Source organism: Antedon mediterranea, chromosome 6, assembly GCF_964355755.1.
Source record: "Antedon mediterranea chromosome 6, ecAntMedi1.1, whole genome shotgun sequence".
NCBI lineage: Eukaryota > Metazoa > Echinodermata > Crinoidea > Comatulida > Antedonidae > Antedon > Antedon mediterranea.
In genome coordinates this window covers 1,398,120-1,417,442 of record NC_092675.1, presented here as the reverse complement: position 1 = coordinate 1,417,442, position 19,323 = coordinate 1,398,120, and the positions used below count along the sequence as shown (strand labels likewise).

At 33.1% G+C, this 19,323-nt stretch overlaps 3 protein-coding genes across 3 annotated transcripts; all 3 read left to right on the top strand.

Moving 5' to 3' along the window:
* The first annotated feature begins 968 nt into the window (after window positions 1–968).
* LOC140051788 (macrophage mannose receptor 1-like) lies at window positions 969–7,152 on the top strand. The gene is made up of 7 exons (XM_072097103.1): window positions 969–1,344; window positions 1,659–2,075; window positions 2,544–2,945; window positions 3,358–3,585; window positions 4,220–4,642; window positions 4,767–5,180; window positions 5,524–7,152. Exons 1-7 carry the CDS (start codon window positions 969–971, stop codon window positions 5,799–5,801), a joined length of 2,538 nt encoding a protein of 845 aa, XP_071953204.1. The 3' UTR covers window positions 5,802–7,152.
* A 1,200-nt stretch (window positions 7,153–8,352) lies between these two features.
* LOC140051787 (uncharacterized) lies at window positions 8,353–13,039 on the top strand. The gene is made up of 6 exons (XM_072097102.1): window positions 8,353–8,413; window positions 8,586–9,005; window positions 9,517–9,936; window positions 10,220–10,642; window positions 11,124–11,540; window positions 11,808–13,039. The coding sequence occupies exons 1-6, from the start codon at window positions 8,353–8,355 to the stop codon at window positions 12,044–12,046; spliced, it is 1,980 nt and encodes a 659-aa protein (XP_071953203.1). The 3' UTR covers window positions 12,047–13,039.
* A 2,771-nt stretch (window positions 13,040–15,810) lies between these two features.
* Window positions 15,811–18,266, top strand: LOC140051786 (uncharacterized). The gene is made up of 4 exons (XM_072097101.1): window positions 15,811–16,159; window positions 16,443–16,864; window positions 17,341–17,757; window positions 18,025–18,266. The coding sequence occupies exons 2-4, from the start codon at window positions 16,486–16,488 to the stop codon at window positions 18,264–18,266; spliced, it is 1,038 nt and encodes a 345-aa protein (XP_071953202.1). The 5' UTR covers window positions 15,811–16,159; window positions 16,443–16,485.
* Window positions 18,267–19,323: the final 1,057 nt, after the last annotated feature.

Below are 19,323 nucleotides of genomic sequence, written 5' to 3'. Positions count from 1 at the left end.
TGTAGGCTAATTGGTTGGCATGTGCCATGTCCTTTCTAGATAGGGTAGCACTATTTGAATGTGATACACTTAATGCATTAGACAACAAACAAGGGGTTATAAGCATGTTCCTCCATGGTATAATTTCAACGTTTGAGATCGGCAGACTCGGCACACTCTACAGCTCACTATATCGGTCGGTTGGCCGGTAAACACTAGCTTGAGCACGCGACTGCAGCCATGTATATGGCCTTGTTAAGAAAAATATTCGAATTCCGTTACAGAGGAAATAGTCCTACACAATAATATTTATTTTTATTGTAAATGAAAACTCTGCTTGTCTTTTGTTCATTTATTGATAACTGTAGTTGATTCGTGTACGTTGTTATTTCCCAATTATAACATTAATGCCAAATCAATACACCACACGTGATGCAATTCTTGATGTTCAATATAACTTGTTCTTTACTTCGATTTCCATTCACTAATCAACAATGTTTTTTTCAATGATCCAGTACCTATGTTTCTTCTCTGTACAATTTATCATTGGATTTAGTAAGTAGGCCTAATAATAACTGTATTTCTATAAATTTTAAAACAATTAATAATATTAAAACGTTAGAATGTATGTTAGGCTTTTATAACAAACAATTTCAAATTAAGGCATCTTGATAGATTGAACCAGTTACTTCCAACATTGTTAAAGTGAATCACTTTAACATATGTTACTTTGCAGTATTTGAAATTTATAATTGAAGACGAAAGAAGCTTTAAAACTATTATTACTTTTATTTTATATAAATTTAATTATCAAACTTGATAGGGTAAATCTCAACCAGGAGTTTATGAATATTTTATATTACAAATATTATCATCATTGCTATGAAAGTAACTGCTAATACAGCAAGAATGATAGCGTTGATTTTGGTTGATTGTCTTCTAAAGGCGATGCTGAATTACAGTACAAGTGGTCCCGGTACACCGTGAAGATGTTGGAGTACAAACCAGAAATGACCTGGTCTGACGCAAAAGCTGACTGTAAGTCTTCTGGTGGATATCTTGTCAGTCTTCTTACCAGTGGTGAAGTTACTGCAGTACTCGAGTATGTTAACGAGTTTTACGGAAAAGGGGTATACGTCATCGGATTATCACGTCAGGCGGGATTAGATAAAGACGTAGATGCAAACTGGAAATGGGAAATAGGACAAACGTTTGGTTCTAATATTGGGTGGTACCATGATGAGCCTAATAGTAACAAAAGTGACATAGCTGGCGTGGCAATTCGTACGTCTGATGTTAAGTTGAAAGACTATAATGCAGAGGATAAATTAAGGTCACACATAGATGGTTATATATGTGAAAAGAGTAAGTTTATTGAGTAATCATTACTCGTCTACCAAAAAAGTAGATCATGGAGGTATTACTTGAACGTAAACATTTATTTTCTTTCTTTCATCTTTCATAAACAATTACAAAATATAAATTAATAAGGTACTACTGTTCTTCAACAAGGTAGGTAATATTGAATTTGAAATATATAATATAAAAAAATTACAATTACATAATTCCTCCATGATTTAATCTATAATAACCTTCACAATAAATGTAATTGTTTATATATTGCCAGAACATTAACTACAGCGTTAATGCTATCTTGTTTTATGTTTTTTTCTCCAAAGGTAATTTAAATTACAAATGGTCCCGGTACACTGTGAAGATGTTACATGATCAACGAGCAATGACGTGGTTTGACGCAAAGACTGACTGTGTGCATTCTGATGGCTATCTTCTTAGTTTTCTTACCGATGATGAATTGACAACAGTCCTCGACTACGTTAACACCGTTTACGGAAAAGGTGTATACGCTATCGGATTATCACGTCAGGCGGGATTAGATAACGACGTAGATACAAACTGGAAATGGGAAACAGGACAGGATTTTGATTCTTCTATTATTCCATGGAGTCCTCTAGATCCTTACAATAGCGTAACGAGTAAAACAGGCGTCAGAATTGATACTACGGATATTGCTTTGAAGGAAATTGATGCAGAGACTACTTTGAACTCAAACTCAGATGGGTATATATGTGAATATAGTAAGTTTTCTTTCAATATAGAAAATCACAAACATTATAACATTATAAACATTATATCTCTATTTGTTGATATTACGGTATTATTTAAACTTAAATTAAATGCCAGTCCAAATCCGTTAGAGGGCAAAGTAGAAAAATGTAATGTAAGTATTTTGATTTTGTTTATTAGTAACGATAATGGAAATTGAAGTCACTTGTATCATGAGATTATAGTAAAAATCTCGTCTTTGCTGTTATGCGTTCAAGATAGGCTTATTGAAAGTGGCAGACAGTTTGTTGTCTTAGTTATTTAATAGTAATATTGAATTACCAAAGACAAGTTGCAAACTTAACAAGTTTTACTATTAGGTTTGTATGTTAGGTTCGAGTTCCACCATCGTAGGTAGGGCTTTTACATACACCACAGTGACAATCCTGTTTCATGATAGTAGTTTCTTCAAATGTTTCTATTTTCATTGTCTTCCAAAGGAGATGGTGAATTAGACTACAGATGGTCACGGTACATTGTGACGAAGTCAGCAACAACCTGGTCTGACGCAAAGGCTGGTTGCGAGTCTTCTGGTGGTTATCTTGTTAGTTTTCTCACCAATGATGAACTGAATTTAGTGCTTGACTACGTTAACGTTTTTTGCGGAGCAGGTGTATACGTCATCGGATTATCACGTGAGGCGGGATTAGATGGAAGCGTAGATAAAAAATGGAAGTGGGAAATAGGACAAGAGTTTGGTTCTAATATTGCGTGGAATCGCAACTATCCCGACACTAATGTAACGAGTAAAGCTGGCGTGAGAATTCATACTACTAATTCTGTATTGATGGACACTGATACAGAGGCTAGTTTGAACTCAGACGGTTATATATGCGAACTGAGTAAGTGAATTAAAGTTATTATTACGCCATCAAAAACTCTAAAGTCTGAAAGCCACACAACATTTTGCATTTTAGGCCCCAATTTTAAATAATGTTTTGTTTATGAGATAAAATCGTATTTCTGCATATATTTGACCAATTCTAAATACTATTTTACTTTTAACACTTTTTAGTAGTACCGATAATGGCAAAAGAAACGTTTGGTTTTGAGTTTAAAGTGACCATATCATTCTTTTAAAAAATGACATAGCGAAATACAGTAGTATTTTTAAAACTGCTTGTTATCACAGTGCCTTTATCAATTTATTATACATTGACAGCTACCTCAATCTTCAGACTAAAAAGGCAATATACAGAATTCTAATTTATTATTAATTGTTTATACATTTACATATTTACCGTACTTATTTAGATAGCGAATTAACATACAGATGGTCACGGTACACTGTAAAGATGTTAAATAATCAACTAGAAATGACCTGGTCTGATGCAAAAGCTAACTGTGAGTCTTCTGGAGGCTACCTCGTCAGTCTTCTTACCAGTGATGAACTGAATGCAGTACTCGAGTATGTTCATATCGTTTATGGAGCAGGCAGTTACGTCATCGGATTATCACGTCAGGCGGGATTAGGTAACAAAGGTACAAACTGGAAATGGGAAATAGAACAAGAGTTTGGTTCTAATATTGAGTGGTATCCCGGTGAGCCTAGTGTTGACATCGACGAAACAGCTGGCGTTAGGATTCTTACTGAGGATGCTGTGTTCTTGAGAGACAGGAATGCAGAGTATACTTTAAACGTAGATGGATACATATGTGAACAGAGTACGTTTATATGGCTACGAAATAAACATCTTTATTAATAAAACATTATAAAATTACACAATTAAATTAAAGGTATAAACATCGTACAAAACAAAAACAGCTCTAGGTTACAGTTTAAATGTTAATTTATAGCCTACAAGAGGTGGGTAAGGTAACAATTTAAATAAGACACACAGAAATGGAAACAATTTCAAACGTACGAGACCTCCCAGGTCATACTATATTTTGCGTTATTATTATGTAACTGTATATTAGGACTGTTATTTTTTGGATTTATTGATTTTAAATTATTGATTACTTTCAGTGTAGCTGTATGATTATATGGTATATTAATGTCGTTATAGGTTTGTGATAACTTCGTAAAGACTTTTTTGTTTTAAAAACAGTTTCAGTTGAATATTGACAGAATTGTCATTAAGAGGTAACAATGTTTTTTTGATATGTATTTTAGGTGATCCAGGATTATATTACAGTTTGTCATGGTACACTGTAACAATGTTAGACGATCAAAAGGAAACGACCTGGTCTGATGCAAAAGCTGACTGTGAGTCTTCTGGTGGCTATCTTGTTACCCTTCTTAATGATCACGAAGTTACAGCAGTCCTCGACTACGTTAATACCGTCTACGGAGCAAGTGGATACGCCATCGGATTATCTCGTCAGGCGGGATTAGAAATAAAAAATGACAAAAACTGGAAATGGGAAACAGACCAACACTTCAATTCCTCTATTATTCCATGGGTTCCTAGTGATCCCAATAGCATCAAGACCAAAAGAGCTGGTGTTGCCCTTTTTACCAATAGTGTTAAATTGGTGGACGTTGATGCAGACGAGGATTTGAACAGGTACTTCAAGGGCTTCATTTGCGAAGAAAGTAAGTAATTATGAGAACCATTTTTATTCACAATGTGTTTTAAAATATTACAGTAGAGCTTTATTTGTAGTAATTAATCAATGATTATTAATTGATCTTACAATATGAACCTTAATTTCCAAAGGTTATGCTGAATTTCTGCACAAGCGTTCACGGTACATTTTAACGACATTACATTCTGGAACAACAATGACCTGGTCTGATGCAAAGGCTGACTGTGCGTCTTCTGGTGGATATCTTGCTAGTCTTCTTACCAATGATGAAGTTACTGCAGTACTCGAGCATGTTAATTCTGTTCACAAAGGCATCTACGCCATCGGATTATCACGTCAGGTGGGATTAGGTAACGAAGATACAAACTGGAAATGGGAAACAGGACAAGATTTTGATTCTTCGATTGCGTGGAATCCGGAAGATCCGGGCACTAGCAGAGAAGTTATAGCTGGCACTAGAATTGATACTAAAGGTATGATGCTCCTAGACGTTGATGCGACCGCTGATTTGAACTCAAACTCTGACGGATATATCTGTGAGCAGGGTAAGTGAATCTCCATTATTTTGAGAAATTAAAACAATGTGAAAATGATTGTGTTTTCTCTCTTGAAAACAAACACAGTATTTATTTCGGTTTGTTAACTTTCAAATTCAGAAAAAATGCAAACCTATTTAAAATAAAGTTTGCCTTCATTTAGTACAAACCCTTCACAGATTACAATTGCGAATTAATCTGATAATTTCTAAATTCAAATTTTAAATACTTCATCTTTTACAATAGATTGAAAATGAATGTGCTTTCTATCTTGATGAACGTTCAAATTGACAATAATTTTAACGTACCTATGCACGTTACGCTTTAAATTAGACGGCATTTGTATTTTCAGATATGAGTGTTTATTTCCAATCTGCCGAGCCTCGTGGAGTGAACTCTGGAGTGTCTGAGTTTGGAGTTAAAATGACAGTTGAGTACATGAGATGTGCTTTACAATGTTTAAGAAAAGATAACTGTCAAGGATTTCACATTGATACATCTGCAGGATGTCAGATTGAAGAGGGTGTAAATAAGTACAATGAGCGGCGTTATTTGAAACAGTTTGTTTTTAGAAACAAAAGGGTCGGTTTGTTATACAACAAACCAGCTATTTTCCCGTTTGTACTGTGACCACAGAGAAAACACGTCTCAATAAACAGACATTTTTACCAGAATTTACGCTTATAAAAGTTTATAACTATATAGACTAATTGTTAAATGATGTATATTATAGTGTAATATGTATTTATTCTGACATCATAAATGCAATATATTTTTAAACAGACTATAAAACATCGCATTTAGGTGTATTATGCTCTTAAGGTACATTGGTAGACTTGCACCAAGTCTGTATTTATTGTCGTTTTTATTTATTTTTCTAGTATACGTATGAAACGCCATATGTGCCAACATATTTATCTTTTTACTAATATTAAGTCAAAACTCCGTCTAGAACTCCTACTAGTACATTGGTTGTAATTGTATATACTTACTTATAGATCATTGTTTTGTGATGGTCAATAGAAAACATAACATTATTAGTAACATTAAGGCTGCATAAATACAAATAAAAGCAATACCTATAAGAGACACGAGTACGAAGATCAAAATGATCAAAACTACAATTAAACACATGACTCATAATTGTTACTAAGAACTGGAAATAAGTTTATTATTTAAAACATTGTTGGTTATCCCGGTTCAATTAGTTTTACTGCTCCATTTTTATGTGTTATTTTAATCATGTTTTGAACAGAATAATTCAAAATCCAATCATAATGTTCCCACTAAAAAGAAAGTATTTTCGCTTTATGCGCATAGAATAATAGCATTATTTTATAGTATGTTTGAATAATTGTTTCAGTATAGGCCCTATCATATATCTATTAATTTCTATCAATGGTCAACAATACAAAAAAATAATGAAACAATACAACAATACCATTAATATATTTTCCATTTGGTTTTTATGCACCATTTGTACACTTTTATGGGTAACACCCCAATTAAAATAAGATATAATGCTATAGCTGGTATGTTATCATAAACTACTGCAAATATATATATTTTCAAAGCAAAATTTACCTTTGATATTATAAAATTTCAAACCTTTAAATGCATTGATATCAACTCTCAGACGTTAAAAGTAAAATCACCTTAGATAAACAAAACGGATTGTTTGAAATGCTCTATTTTACTTTCCTTGTCTGCAGATAAATATTTCAAAAAATAATATATTTGTAATCGTTTATTTAAACATTTTTGATGTTGTTATTCTTTAGGTTATGCACTCTGGTAGTTTGTCTCTGTTGTTTTATGTTTGTCCTTTTTATTGACTCACTTACCTACATTTATACAGTTGTTTAACGTCAGTTTAGAAATTGATATCAATCATTGGGTTTGTTTACGGATTTAAAGTTGTTGATCTATTTTACTATCGTATTTTAATACCGTATTCGCCAATTAAACTGTAATAAATGCAAGCAAAAGCACTTATACCATTTGTTCTTTCTTTCTTACAAAGCGATAAGATGGCACAAGGTTTAAAACGGAGAAACATTTAGTGGGAGATAATTAAAATTTTCGATGACTAACTTGAAAAGTATTGAACAAAAAAGTATAACCAAGGCAACAGAATGGATCAAAGGGTTTATCTGTGGCCGCGACACGATCAGTTCCACGTCCCTTAATAAACACCGCGTGTAATATGTACATTACAGTACTGTTGGTATTTGTCGCAGCCCGACCTAAGATCAAAGGACTGTTACAAGTTCCCATCTTGACAAAGCAAGTGTACTGTATAACACTACTGTCATGAATGAATTGAAACAATTATTTTATTAAATAACAACAACAATGATTCTACCATAACATACCATAAATAAATAAAATCGACGCTTTGTTGGCGGTTGGATTGAATGAGCGAGTGGAGAAAGTTAAAATAAAAAAATTAAAAAAAAATACTTATAAAAGAGTAAAGGTGGACTTAAGAAAAAATTTTCATTAAAAAAAGACTTGCGTATGAGCTGGCATTAATTAATGGAAAATCGAATGAAACTTAATTAAAAAGCAAAACGTATACTTGTTTAAAAAGTAAAAATAGCAATACAATTCTAGATAAATTAAATGTTGAATAATGTTACTATTACAACGACGATTTCTACCTTACATTGTGTATTTAATTGTAGATATTGTAATAATCTCAGACTGGATATTAATAAAACAATAACAAAAAAGGAAGAAATATAAAGTAAAGTATAATTGGTTGCAGATCTACAGCACGTTGCGTGGAGATAAGTGTCGATTATTATATATCAAAGATATTATTATATTGTGTGCTGACTGTGAGTCTTGTGCACAATATATATTTTATTGGTAATGAAAATCCTACTTTCGTTTCTACAGTTTATTGATAGACTAATTGATTCGTGTTGCTTGTTATCATTTCGAAAATGAAATATTAATTTTGAATCAATAAACCACGGAGGAAGCTATTGTAGTAAAATAACAAGTTATAAGTAATATGTACAGGAACGTTTAAAGTAATAAGATCCACAGGGTAGGCTGGAGTAACAACTTGGTTTGCATTCTTGTCATATATATATGTAGCTATTATATCAATAATAGTAAAGCAGGAGTGTGTATGTTATTATTTAAAGCACGCTTTTTGGGTCTGTCAACAATGTTTTATTCAAAGATCCAGTACCTATGTTTCTTCTCTGTGCAGTTTATCATTGGATTCAGTAAGTAATAACTTTTCAATTAAAGAAACTTGGTTATAGACTTAAAAATCGCAAAATGTATTCCCATTGTCTTCCAACAAATCGTGGTGTTCAGATTGTTGGAAAGACAATTCTCTTTTCTCAAATATTATAGAAGAATTGTCCCAAAACAAATGTTCATTGTTCTCCAAAGGTGATGCTGAATTAGAATACAAGTGGTCCCGGTACACTGTGACGAAGTTGAATAACCAACAACCAATGACGTGGTCTGACGCAAAAGCTGACTGTGAGTCTTCTGGTGGCTATCTTGTTAGTATTCTTACAAATGATGAATTGAAAACAGTCTTCGACTACGTTAATACCGTTTATGGAAAAGGTACGTACGCCATCGGATTATCACGTCAGGCGGGATTATATAGAGAGGTAGATACAAACTGGAAGTGGGAAATAGGACAAGAGTTTGGTTCTAATATTGAGTGGAATCCTCATGATCCTGATACTGATGTCGCTATTACAGCTGGCATGAGAATTCGTACTACTGATATGGTTTTGATGGACACACCAGCAGATGGTAGTATAAACTCAAATTCAGATGGGTATATATGTGAACAGAGTAAGTAAGATTATTACTACTACTATTACTTGTTGCCGTTTATATTTATCTATAAATTGTATCATTTAGGGTATCCGGGATTTTAATGACAAATCCTGTAAATTTTAAAATTATCGATAATGGGACTAGAAAGCTGAGAGAACCATAATCTTGCAATGGAGCATTCTTTGTTTGTGCATTGCAAATTAATCTATTCAAAATATACAACGATACATTAAAAAACTTATTTAGAGATATTTATTCTAATCCAAATATTAGAAATATGATTAGACTACCCTGGGTTAGCTTACAAACTTAACAATTGAATATGAACCATATTATGATTGTTACCTCAATCCTCATTTGTTCAGAATAATAGAAAATATTGAAAGAAAAATCCAAATATTAGCAATGATTAAACACCCTGGGTTACCTTACAAACTTAACAATTGAATATAAACCATTTTATATGATTACCTCAATCCTCATTTGTTCAGAATCCAAGTATGTGTATTTTCATTGTTTACCAAAGGTGATTCTGAATTGAAATACAAGTGGTCACGGTACACTGTAAAGATGTTAAAGGATCAACTAGAAATGACGTGGTCTGATGCAAAAGCTGACTGTGAGTCTTCTGGTGGATATCTTGTCAGTCTTCTTACCAATGATGAACTGACTGCAGTCCTCGACTACGTTAATACCGTTTACGGAGAAGGTCGATACGCTATCGGATTATCACGTCAGGTGGGATTAGATAAATACGTAGATACAAACTGGAAATGGGAAATAGGACAAACGTTTGGTTCTTCTGTTACGTGGCATGCTGATGATCCTAATAGCGACAACAATATAGCAGCTGGTGTGAGAATCCATACTACTGGAATCTATTTGATAGATACTGACGCTGAGGATATTTTGAACACATACTCAGAGGGGTATATATGTGAAGAAAGTAAGTTTGTTGAGATAAATTATTCCTCCTCCTAAAATATAAATGCCTAGAAGAAATGGCAATCTTAAGGACACTGCACTCTCTTTTGTTTATGTATTTTAAGTAATAACAACCTGCATATTGTGTTAAAGATCACAATATTTTCCTCTCCATTAATACTGTTTGAAGATATTGTTATTTTTAAGTTCTTATGCTTAAAAAAATCCACACGTTTGATCAAATCAAACCAAGAAAAGCAATGCTTCAAATGTTGATGTGTGATTTAACTTTTGTTATTTTAAAGGCGATGCTGCTTTACAGTATAGTCTGTCACGGTACATTGTGACGATGTTTAACGAACAACACGTAACGACATGGCCTGACGCAAAGGTTACATGTGAGTCTTCTGGTGGCTATCTTGTTACCCTTCTTAACAATGATGAAGTTACAGCAGTACTTGACTACGTTAATACCGTCTACGGAGCAAGTGGATACGCCATCGGATTATCACGTCAGGCGGGATTAGAAATAAACAAGGACAACAACTGGAAATGGGAAACAGACCAAGAATTCGATTCCTCTATTATTCCATGGCTTCCTGGTGATCCCAATAGTATCAATAGCAAAAGAGCTGGTGTTGCCATTTTTACCAATAATGTCGAATTGGTGGACGTTAATGAAGACGAGAATTTGAACATGTACTTCAAGGGCTCCATTTGCGAAGAAAGTAAGTAATTTATGTCTAAGTGTTTGCAGATGCGCATGATAGATAATGGTGTGGCAATAGTCACGTACTCGCCTCAACTTCACAAACACTCCAAGACTGACTCAAAACAGATGATCCAAAAACACTAAGACGAAAACTATCTTGTTAATAATATGCTATTTTCTACTTTAGAAATGTGTGATTTATTCATTTGATTTAAAAAGATATCTAAACAAAAAATTGATTTATGAGATTTTCTGAGTAAAATATTAAGATTGTTACTGAATATTAATCGACTTATCAGCGTAAATTAAAACGGTCTATAGCATTTTTATCAAAGTCATGTTGTGGTCTCTGAGTACATTGTGTAATTCATATAATGGAGAGAGCCTTTGTTTTCACAGACGAAATGTTTACAAAGATCACAGAATAAATATTACAAATGACGTTTTTCTATTTAGGTGACATGAGTTTTTATGCACTTTCTTGTATTTCTCAAAAGATTATGCTGAATTATTATACAAGTGGTCACGTTACGTTATAACGACGTTACGTTATGAAACAATAATGACGTGGTCTGATGCAAGAGCTACATGTGAGTCTTCTGGTGGATATCTTGCTAGTCTTCTTACCAGTGGTGAAGTTACTGCAGTACTCGACTACGTTAATACCGTTTACAAAGAAGGTATATACGCCATCGGATTATCACGTCAGGCGGGATTAGATAACGAAGATACAAACTGGAAATGGGAAACAGGACAAGATTTTGATTCTTCGATTGCGTGGAATCTGGAAGATCCGAGCACTAGCAGAGAAGTTATAGCTGGCACCAGAATTGATACTAAAGGTATGATGCTCCTAGACATTGATGCGACCGCTGATTTGAACTCAAACTCTGACGGATATATCTGTGAGCAGGGTAAGTGATTAGTTTGAGGTGTAAATACCAAGTAAAAAAAAACGATTTATAATTTATAATCCGATAATTTCTATATTGTCAATAATAAGGCAAAATAAAATTGAACACGTTTCATGCGTCTGCGTATATATTTTTAAATGAAATTTCTGCGCGTTTTAACATTATTTTGGGATTTCTATAAGCAAACCGGCCACAACCTACACATCACGCCTAAAGTAAAATCAACTCCAACATATATCATTTTCCGAGTCCGTATTTGTCTTTCAGATACCAGTGTTTATTTCCAATTTGTCGAGCCTCATGGAGTAAACTCTGGAGTGTCTGAGTTTGGAGTTGAATACATGAGATGTGCTTTACAATGTTTAAGAAAAGATAACTGTCAAGGGTTTCATATTGATACATCTGCAGGATGTCAGATTGAAGAGGATGTAAATAAGTACAATGAGTGGCATTATTTGAAACAGTTTGTTTTTAGAAACAAGAAAGTCGGACTTTTATATGAATAACATTAGAATTAATATAGTTTCATGAAATAGAAGTTTGGAAAAGGTATCTAGTGAACATTTGTCATCATAGGTACCCCTTGAAACGGCATTTTCCCTTCATGTGAACTGCCTGAACTTCGATACAATAATATTTTTCCATACTATTTACATTGTATTCGCATAATTAAATCATGCATAAGTATATTTATCTATGCTTTTTTATAAACTAAAATTGAAATATTGATTTATCCTAATGTTACCTCTATGGCGACATTAACTTAAAGCAATTACGGTAGTAATTGGAGGGATAAAGAAAGAGAGTATAACACAGTATTTTATTAGATGATCTTTAGATTGAAAAACCTTAACTCATTTGTTAGATTATGATAAGGGGTTTATTGTAATTATATTAGATATATTTGTGACCTTTGAATAATGTTTTTTGTATTCATTATACTTAATATTGCACTTGTTATGTATTTAACCATTTTAGAATTAAGTCCCACTAAATACAAATAAACAAAAATGTCTATACTCTAGCATGATCAGCCTGGACTTCTTAGCATGGCTAACGCAAGGAACAGGCACAAAACGGGTCACATTTCTTCATTCCAAAAATGTCTTTTTAAAACTTTAGATACTCGATTGCATTTTTGTATATGTATTGTCCTAGAGATAATATCGCATGGTGTGTTAACAAGTATTTAATATTTTCACTGCGATTGTATGATATTTTTAATTTAGATTATTTAAACCACGCCCTTTTGGTATAACAAAGGTTTCTTTTTGTAAAAACATTGTAAGCGAACTTACAGAACGTTTTGAAACCTAAAAGGTTTCATTCTCAACCACTGGCGCGCGTTTCATCATCTAGCGTTGTTTTTCCTTTTGTATTATTATATTATATTTTTATTGATATTTTAGTATCATGTTTGCGTTATTATTCTCTTAAAAGTAAAGTTTTAGTATGTAATATATAGGCCTTTTCTAATTAAAAACTTACACGAATTATTTAAAACACGTTTTCTGTGCATAGAATAACTACATCATTGGAAATTTAGCATCTTTTTTGAATAGTTAAAATTGATAACTATAGCATTATTAAAATTGTTTGCGTTATTATTCTCTTAAAAGTAAAGTTTTATTATGTAATATATAGGCCTTTTTAAATTTGAAATTTAAAAAACATACATGAATTATTTAAAACACGTTTTCTGTGCATAGAATAATAACATTATTGGAAATTTAGCATTTTGTTTGAATAGTTAAAGTTGATAACCATGGTATGACATTAATTACTTTTCCATATGTTGGCTTTACATCTTTCACACGACACACTACATTATAAAACCAACCGTTAATTCAAAATATGCCTATATAACTGGCGTATTATATATTTTACTACATAGCGAATAATGAATTACCGTTTGCAGCGTCAATTACGGTACTTAATATGGCAGTGATAACGTGTGGGAATTGATATACAACGTCTTGTTATAACCGTTATTGTTATACTAAAGTTGGATTGCTTCGATCACAATGGTTGGCTGGAAATTCTTCGTCTTTTTTCCTTGGATTCTGGACCTGATAAGTAGAGGTTTATTTTATTATTTTTATCTATAGTATTTAGTATAATTGAGTATTTTGCGAGCGAAGCGAGGAACAATGGGCTGGGGCCAAGGGCCCGGTTTGGCGTTCAGGGCAATCTAGATCATTTTGAATCAAACGCGCAAATATGAAAAATGTTACAAATTGATCAAGAACTCTATTAAATATCAAGGAGCTAAATTATGGAATTCAATCCATGTAGATATTAAAAATGCATCTACAACTTCTAAATTTAAATTAGTATATACAGGAACTATTTACTTTCAAGATATGATGAACGTTAAATATATATATATTTTATAAGACCTGTTAAGATCGGATAATATGGTTTAATAGAAATTGTAGCTTTGTTTTCTTTTATTTATTATTAGTTTATGTCTATTTTTTTTCTTTTTCATATTCGTATTTAATTTTATATCTTGGGGTGGGTCAAACTTAAAGTCTTTCTGACTTATATGACTCTCCCCCTCCCCCCACATTATTACTTCATTGCATTTATTATCCTGTATGTATGTTATTATATTGTGGAAATAAATTAAATTGAAACACTAATACACTTCAACAAAAAGCAACTCTCATTTTTATTACAGAACTTTTTATATTCCAGCCTTGAGCACTCTTGAGTGGTATGTGCGCTATAAAAATCCTGTTATTATTATTATTAAACATACAACCACAATTATTTATTTTTGGGCTTGTTTGAGGGGGTTGTAAACCCAAAATCAGTTTCCAGCCATAAACTTGATCTGATTCACCCCCCCCCCGCATACCCCCAACCCGCGATGTTCCATGTTTTTCCAGTGTTCTCTTGCCTTGTGCTTGTATATCAAAAGCGTGGTTTTCCCACTAGCGACGCAACCTACGCGCGCAACGTAAACGTTACGCAAAGACGTACACCATTGTGTTTGATTGTCTTAATTATACACAGAGAACAGACACGTTTGTGGTCTGGTGCAAGAACCTAATCAATATCGTGATTAATTATCTTGTTAAGAATAATTATCTTATCAACACTTTTTTTTTTAACGTGCGAAAATAGTAAGACGCAAAATAGTGCTTGAAAGCATTTTTAAAACAATTATTAAAAAGGGTTACCTACTGTTATGTATTAAACTAAACGTTTCAATAAATAATCAAGAACGATAACTTTGATGTATGTAATTGTCTTCCAAAAGGCAATGCTGAATTTGAATACAAATGGTCCCGGTACACTGTGACGAAGTTGAATAACCAACAACCAATGACGTGGTCTGACGCAAAAGCTGACTGTGAGTCTTCTGGTGGCTATCTTGTTAGTATTCTTACAAATGATGAATTGAAAACAGTCTTCGACTACGTTAATACCGTTTATGGAAAAGGTACGTACGCCATCGGATTATCACGTCAGGCGGGATTATATAGAGAGGTAGATACAAACTGGAAGTGGGAAATAGGACAAGAGTTTGGTTCTAATATTGAGTGGAATCCTCATGATCCTGATACTGATGTCGCTATTACAGCTGGCATGAGAATTCGTACTACTGATATGGTTTTGATGGACACACCAGCAGATGGTAGTATAAACTCAAATTCAGATGGGTATATATGTGAACAGAGTAAGTAAGATTATTACTACTACTATTACTTGTTGCCGTTTATATTTATCTATAAATTGTATCATTTAGGGTATCCGGGATTTTAATGACAAATCCTGTAAATTTTAAAATTATCGATAATGGGACTGGAAAGCTGAGAGAACCATAATCTTGCAATGGAGCATTCTTTGTTTGTGCATTGCAAATTAATCTATTCAAAATATACAACGATACATTAAAAAACTTATTTAGAGATATTTATTCTAATCCAAATATTAGAAATATGATTAGACTACCCTGGGTTAGCTTACAAACTTAACAATTGAATATGAACCATATTATGATTGTTACCTCAATCCTCATTTGTTCAGAATAATAGAAAATATTGAAAGAAAAATCCAAATATTAGCAATGATTAAACACCCTGGGTTACCTTACAAACTTAACAATTGAATATAAACCATTTTATATGATTACCTCAATCCTCATTTGTTCAGAATCCAAGTATGTGTATTTTCATTGTTTACCAAAGGTGATTCTGAATTGAAATACAAGTGGTCACGGTACACTGTAAAGATGTTAAAGGATCAACTAGAAATGACGTGGTCTGATGCAAAAGCTGACTGTGAGTCTTCTGGTGGATATCTTGTCAGTCTTCTTACCAATGATGAACTGACTGCAGTCCTCGACTACGTTAATACCGTTTACGGAGAAGGTCGATACGCTATCGGATTATCACGTCAGGTGGGATTAGATAAATAAGTAGATACAAACTGGAAATGGGAAATAGGACAAACGTTTGGTTCTTCTGTTACGTGGCATGCTGATGATCCTAATAGCGACAACAATATAGCAGCTGGTGTGAGAATCCATACTACTGGAATCTATTTGATAGATACTGACGCTGAGGATATTTTGAACACATACTCAGAGGGGTATATATGTGAAGAAAGTAAGTTTGTTGAGATAAATTATTCCTCCTCCTAAAATATAAATGCCTAGAAGAAATGGCAATCTTAAGGACACTGCACTCTCTTTTGTTTATGTATTTTAAGTAATAACAACCTGCATATTGTGTTAAAGATCACAATATTTTCCTCTCCATTAATACTGTTTGAAGATATTGTTATTTTTAAGTTCTTATGCTTAAAAAAATCCACACGTTTGATCAAATCAAACCAAGAAAAGCAATGCTTCAAATGTTGATGTGTGATTTAACTTTTGTTATTTTAAAGGCGATGCTGCTTTACTGTATAAGTGTCACGGTACATTGTGACGATGTTTAACGAACAACACGTAACGACATGGCCTGACGCAAAGGTTACATGTGAGTCTTCTGGTGGCTATCTTGTTACCCTTCTTAACAATGATGAAGTTACAGCAGTACTTGACTACGTTAATACCGTCTACGGAGCAAGTGGATACGCCATCGGATTATCACGTCAGGCGGGATTAGAAATAAACAAGGACAACAACTGGAAATGGGAAACAGACCAAGAATTCGATTCCTCTATTATTCCATGGCTTCCTGGTGATCCCAATAGTATCAATAGCAAAAGAGCTGGTGTTGCCATTTTTACCAATAATGTCGAATTGGTGGACGTTAATGAAGACGAGAATTTGAACATGTACTTCAAGGGCTTTATTTGCGAAGAAAGTAAGTAATTTATGTCTAAGTGTTTGCAGGTGCGCATGATAGATAATGGTGTGACAATAGTCACCTACTCGCCTTAACGTCAAACATTCTAGGACTGACTCAAAACAGATTACCCCAAAACACTAAGACAAAAACTATCTTGTTAATAATATGCAATTTTCTATTTTAGAAATGTGAATTATTTTTTTGATTTAAAAAGATATCTAAACAAAAAATGGATTTATGAGATTTTCTGAGTAAAATATTAAGATTGTTACTGAATATTAATCGACTTATCAGCGTAAATTAAAACGGTCTATAGCATTTTTATCAAAGTCATGCTGTGGTCTCTGAGTACATTGTGTAATTCATATAATGGAGAGAGCCTTTGTTTTCACAGACGAAATTTTTACAAAGATCACAGAATAAATATTACAAATGACGTTTTTCTATTTAGGTGACATGAGTTTTATGCACTTTCTTGTATTTCTCAAAAGATTATGCTGAATTATTATACAAGTGGTCACGTTACGTTATAACGACGTTACGTTATGAAACAATAATGACGTGGTCTGATGCAAAGGCTACATGTGAGTCTTCTGGTGGATATCTTGCTAGTCTTCTTACCAGTGGTGAAGTTACTGCAGTACTCGACTACGTTAATACCGTTTTCAAAGAAGGTATATACGCCATCGGATTATCACGTCAGGCGGGATTAGGTAACGAAGATACAAACTGGAAATGGGAAACAGGACAAGATTTTGATTCTTCGATTGCGTGGAATCCGGAAGATCCGGGCACTAGCAGAGAAGTTATAGCTGGCACCAGAATTGATACTAAAGGTATGATGCTCCTAGACATTGATGTGACCGCTGATTTGAACTCAAACTCTGACGGATATATCTGTGAGCAGGGTAAGTGATTAGTTTGAGGTGTAAATACCAAGTAAAAAAAAACGATTTATAATTTATAATCCGATAATTTCTATATTGTCAATAATAAGGCAAAATAAAATTGAACACGTTTCATGCGTCTGCGTATATATTTTTAAATGAAATTTCTGCGCGTTTTAACATTATTTTGGGATTTCTATAAGCAAACCGGCCACAACCTACACATCACGCCTAAAGTAAAATCAACTCCAACATATATCATTTTCCGAGTCCGTATTTGTCTTTCAGATACCAGTGTTTATTTCCAATTTGTCGAGCCTCGTGGAGTGAACTCAGGGGTGTCTGAGTTTGGAGTTAAAATGACAGTTAAGTACATGAGATGTGCTTTACAGTGTTTAAGAAAAGATAACTGTCAAGGATTTCACATTGATACATCTGCAGGATGTCAGATTGAAGAGGATGTAAATAAGTACAACGAGCGGCATTATTTGAAACAGTTTGTTTTTAGAAACAAGAAAGTAAATTTCTAAGAATAACTCTTTTACTTAATCACGAATAATACAATCCTATGTTAGATAGGGACACATATTTTCTTTAAAAGTAATAGTTAAGTAGTACTTGAATGTAATTTATGGTAATTTCATATTTGTAGTATAAAAACCGTAAAGAAATAAACGACTAAATGTTTTTATTATTATCATTAGAATTATAATAAATATAACATTATTATACAGTATAATAAAATAATTTGTATTCTTAGGCCATGATATTTAAGTATTCTCTACACTACATTACATCTTTAATAATAATAATGTAAATATATAAAAGAAATATAGTTAATATTGTTTAATGAATCAATTAGTTTGGGAAACAAATGTTTATAAACAATTAATGGATCCCTTTTCAGTCAAAAGTACAAGAAGTGATAGTACAGTAGAACCTTTATGAAAGGAGAACATTTTATGACACAACAAAGTTCCCCATTTAATAGGGTACCCCTACGTAGGAGTTGGCTGTAAGGTTGAAACGTATATTAACCCTTGTTCGTTCGAGTAACGGTGTTCCTGTTTTAGGGGCCTTTAGGCCTACTGTAGTCACCAGCCTGCTTTCTCTTACTAAAGAAAGCCAAATTTGCTAAATACTAATAGGCCGCCAAAACTTGGTATGCTTGTTGTTGTTTTTTTGCATGATAGCATCGCCACATTAATTGAAGTTATTTGCGGGTGTTACTAGGTATACAGACCATGCGTCAGGAAAATCGATATATTGGTGACGTCACAAATACTTACTAAAACCTCGAGTTTTCTTTATCTTTAATATGGGACGAAATAATAAATAGCACGCCCTCTGTTGCTGTTTATTTTGCTAAGTAAGGTTTTTCGCTATGTTTCTGCCCGTAATTTGCCTGTAATTAAAAAAAAATTGTAATCAATTTTAACTACTTTTAGCCATATTTGTTTAATGGTTTTGTATTTGATCTGTATTTAAGCTGAGTTTCAATTTCAAATATTATTGTTATTGGCAATATTAAATGAGATAAACTCATTAAAAAGTTTAACGTATATTTTTTCATATAGGCCTACTACC

What these genes read in the sequence shown, in the direction of transcription:
- LOC140051788 (XM_072097103.1), top strand. Translation starts at nt 969, where the DNA reads ATGTTGGAGTACAAACCAGAAATGACCTGGTCTGACGCAAAAGCTGAC. An exon ending in TGGTTATATATGTGAAAAGA is followed by an intron (nt 1,345 to 1,658) that starts GTAAGTTTATTG and finishes TTTTCTCCAAAG; the next exon opens with GTAATTTAAATTACAAATGG. An exon ending in CGGATATATCTGTGAGCAGG is followed by an intron (nt 5,181 to 5,523) that starts GTAAGTGAATCT and finishes TTGTATTTTCAG; the next exon opens with ATATGAGTGTTTATTTCCAA.
- LOC140051787 (XM_072097102.1), top strand. Translation starts at nt 8,353, where the DNA reads ATGTTTTATTCAAAGATCCAGTACCTATGTTTCTTCTCTGTGCAGTTT. An exon ending in GCAGTTTATCATTGGATTCA is followed by an intron (nt 8,414 to 8,585) that starts GTAAGTAATAAC and finishes TGTTCTCCAAAG; the next exon opens with GTGATGCTGAATTAGAATAC. An exon ending in GGGCTCCATTTGCGAAGAAA is followed by an intron (nt 10,643 to 11,123) that starts GTAAGTAATTTA and finishes ATTTCTCAAAAG; the next exon opens with ATTATGCTGAATTATTATAC.
- LOC140051786 (XM_072097101.1), top strand. Translation starts at nt 16,486, where the DNA reads ATGTTTAACGAACAACACGTAACGACATGGCCTGACGCAAAGGTTACA. An exon ending in GGGCTTTATTTGCGAAGAAA is followed by an intron (nt 16,865 to 17,340) that starts GTAAGTAATTTA and finishes ATTTCTCAAAAG; the next exon opens with ATTATGCTGAATTATTATAC. An exon ending in CGGATATATCTGTGAGCAGG is followed by an intron (nt 17,758 to 18,024) that starts GTAAGTGATTAG and finishes TTTGTCTTTCAG; the next exon opens with ATACCAGTGTTTATTTCCAA.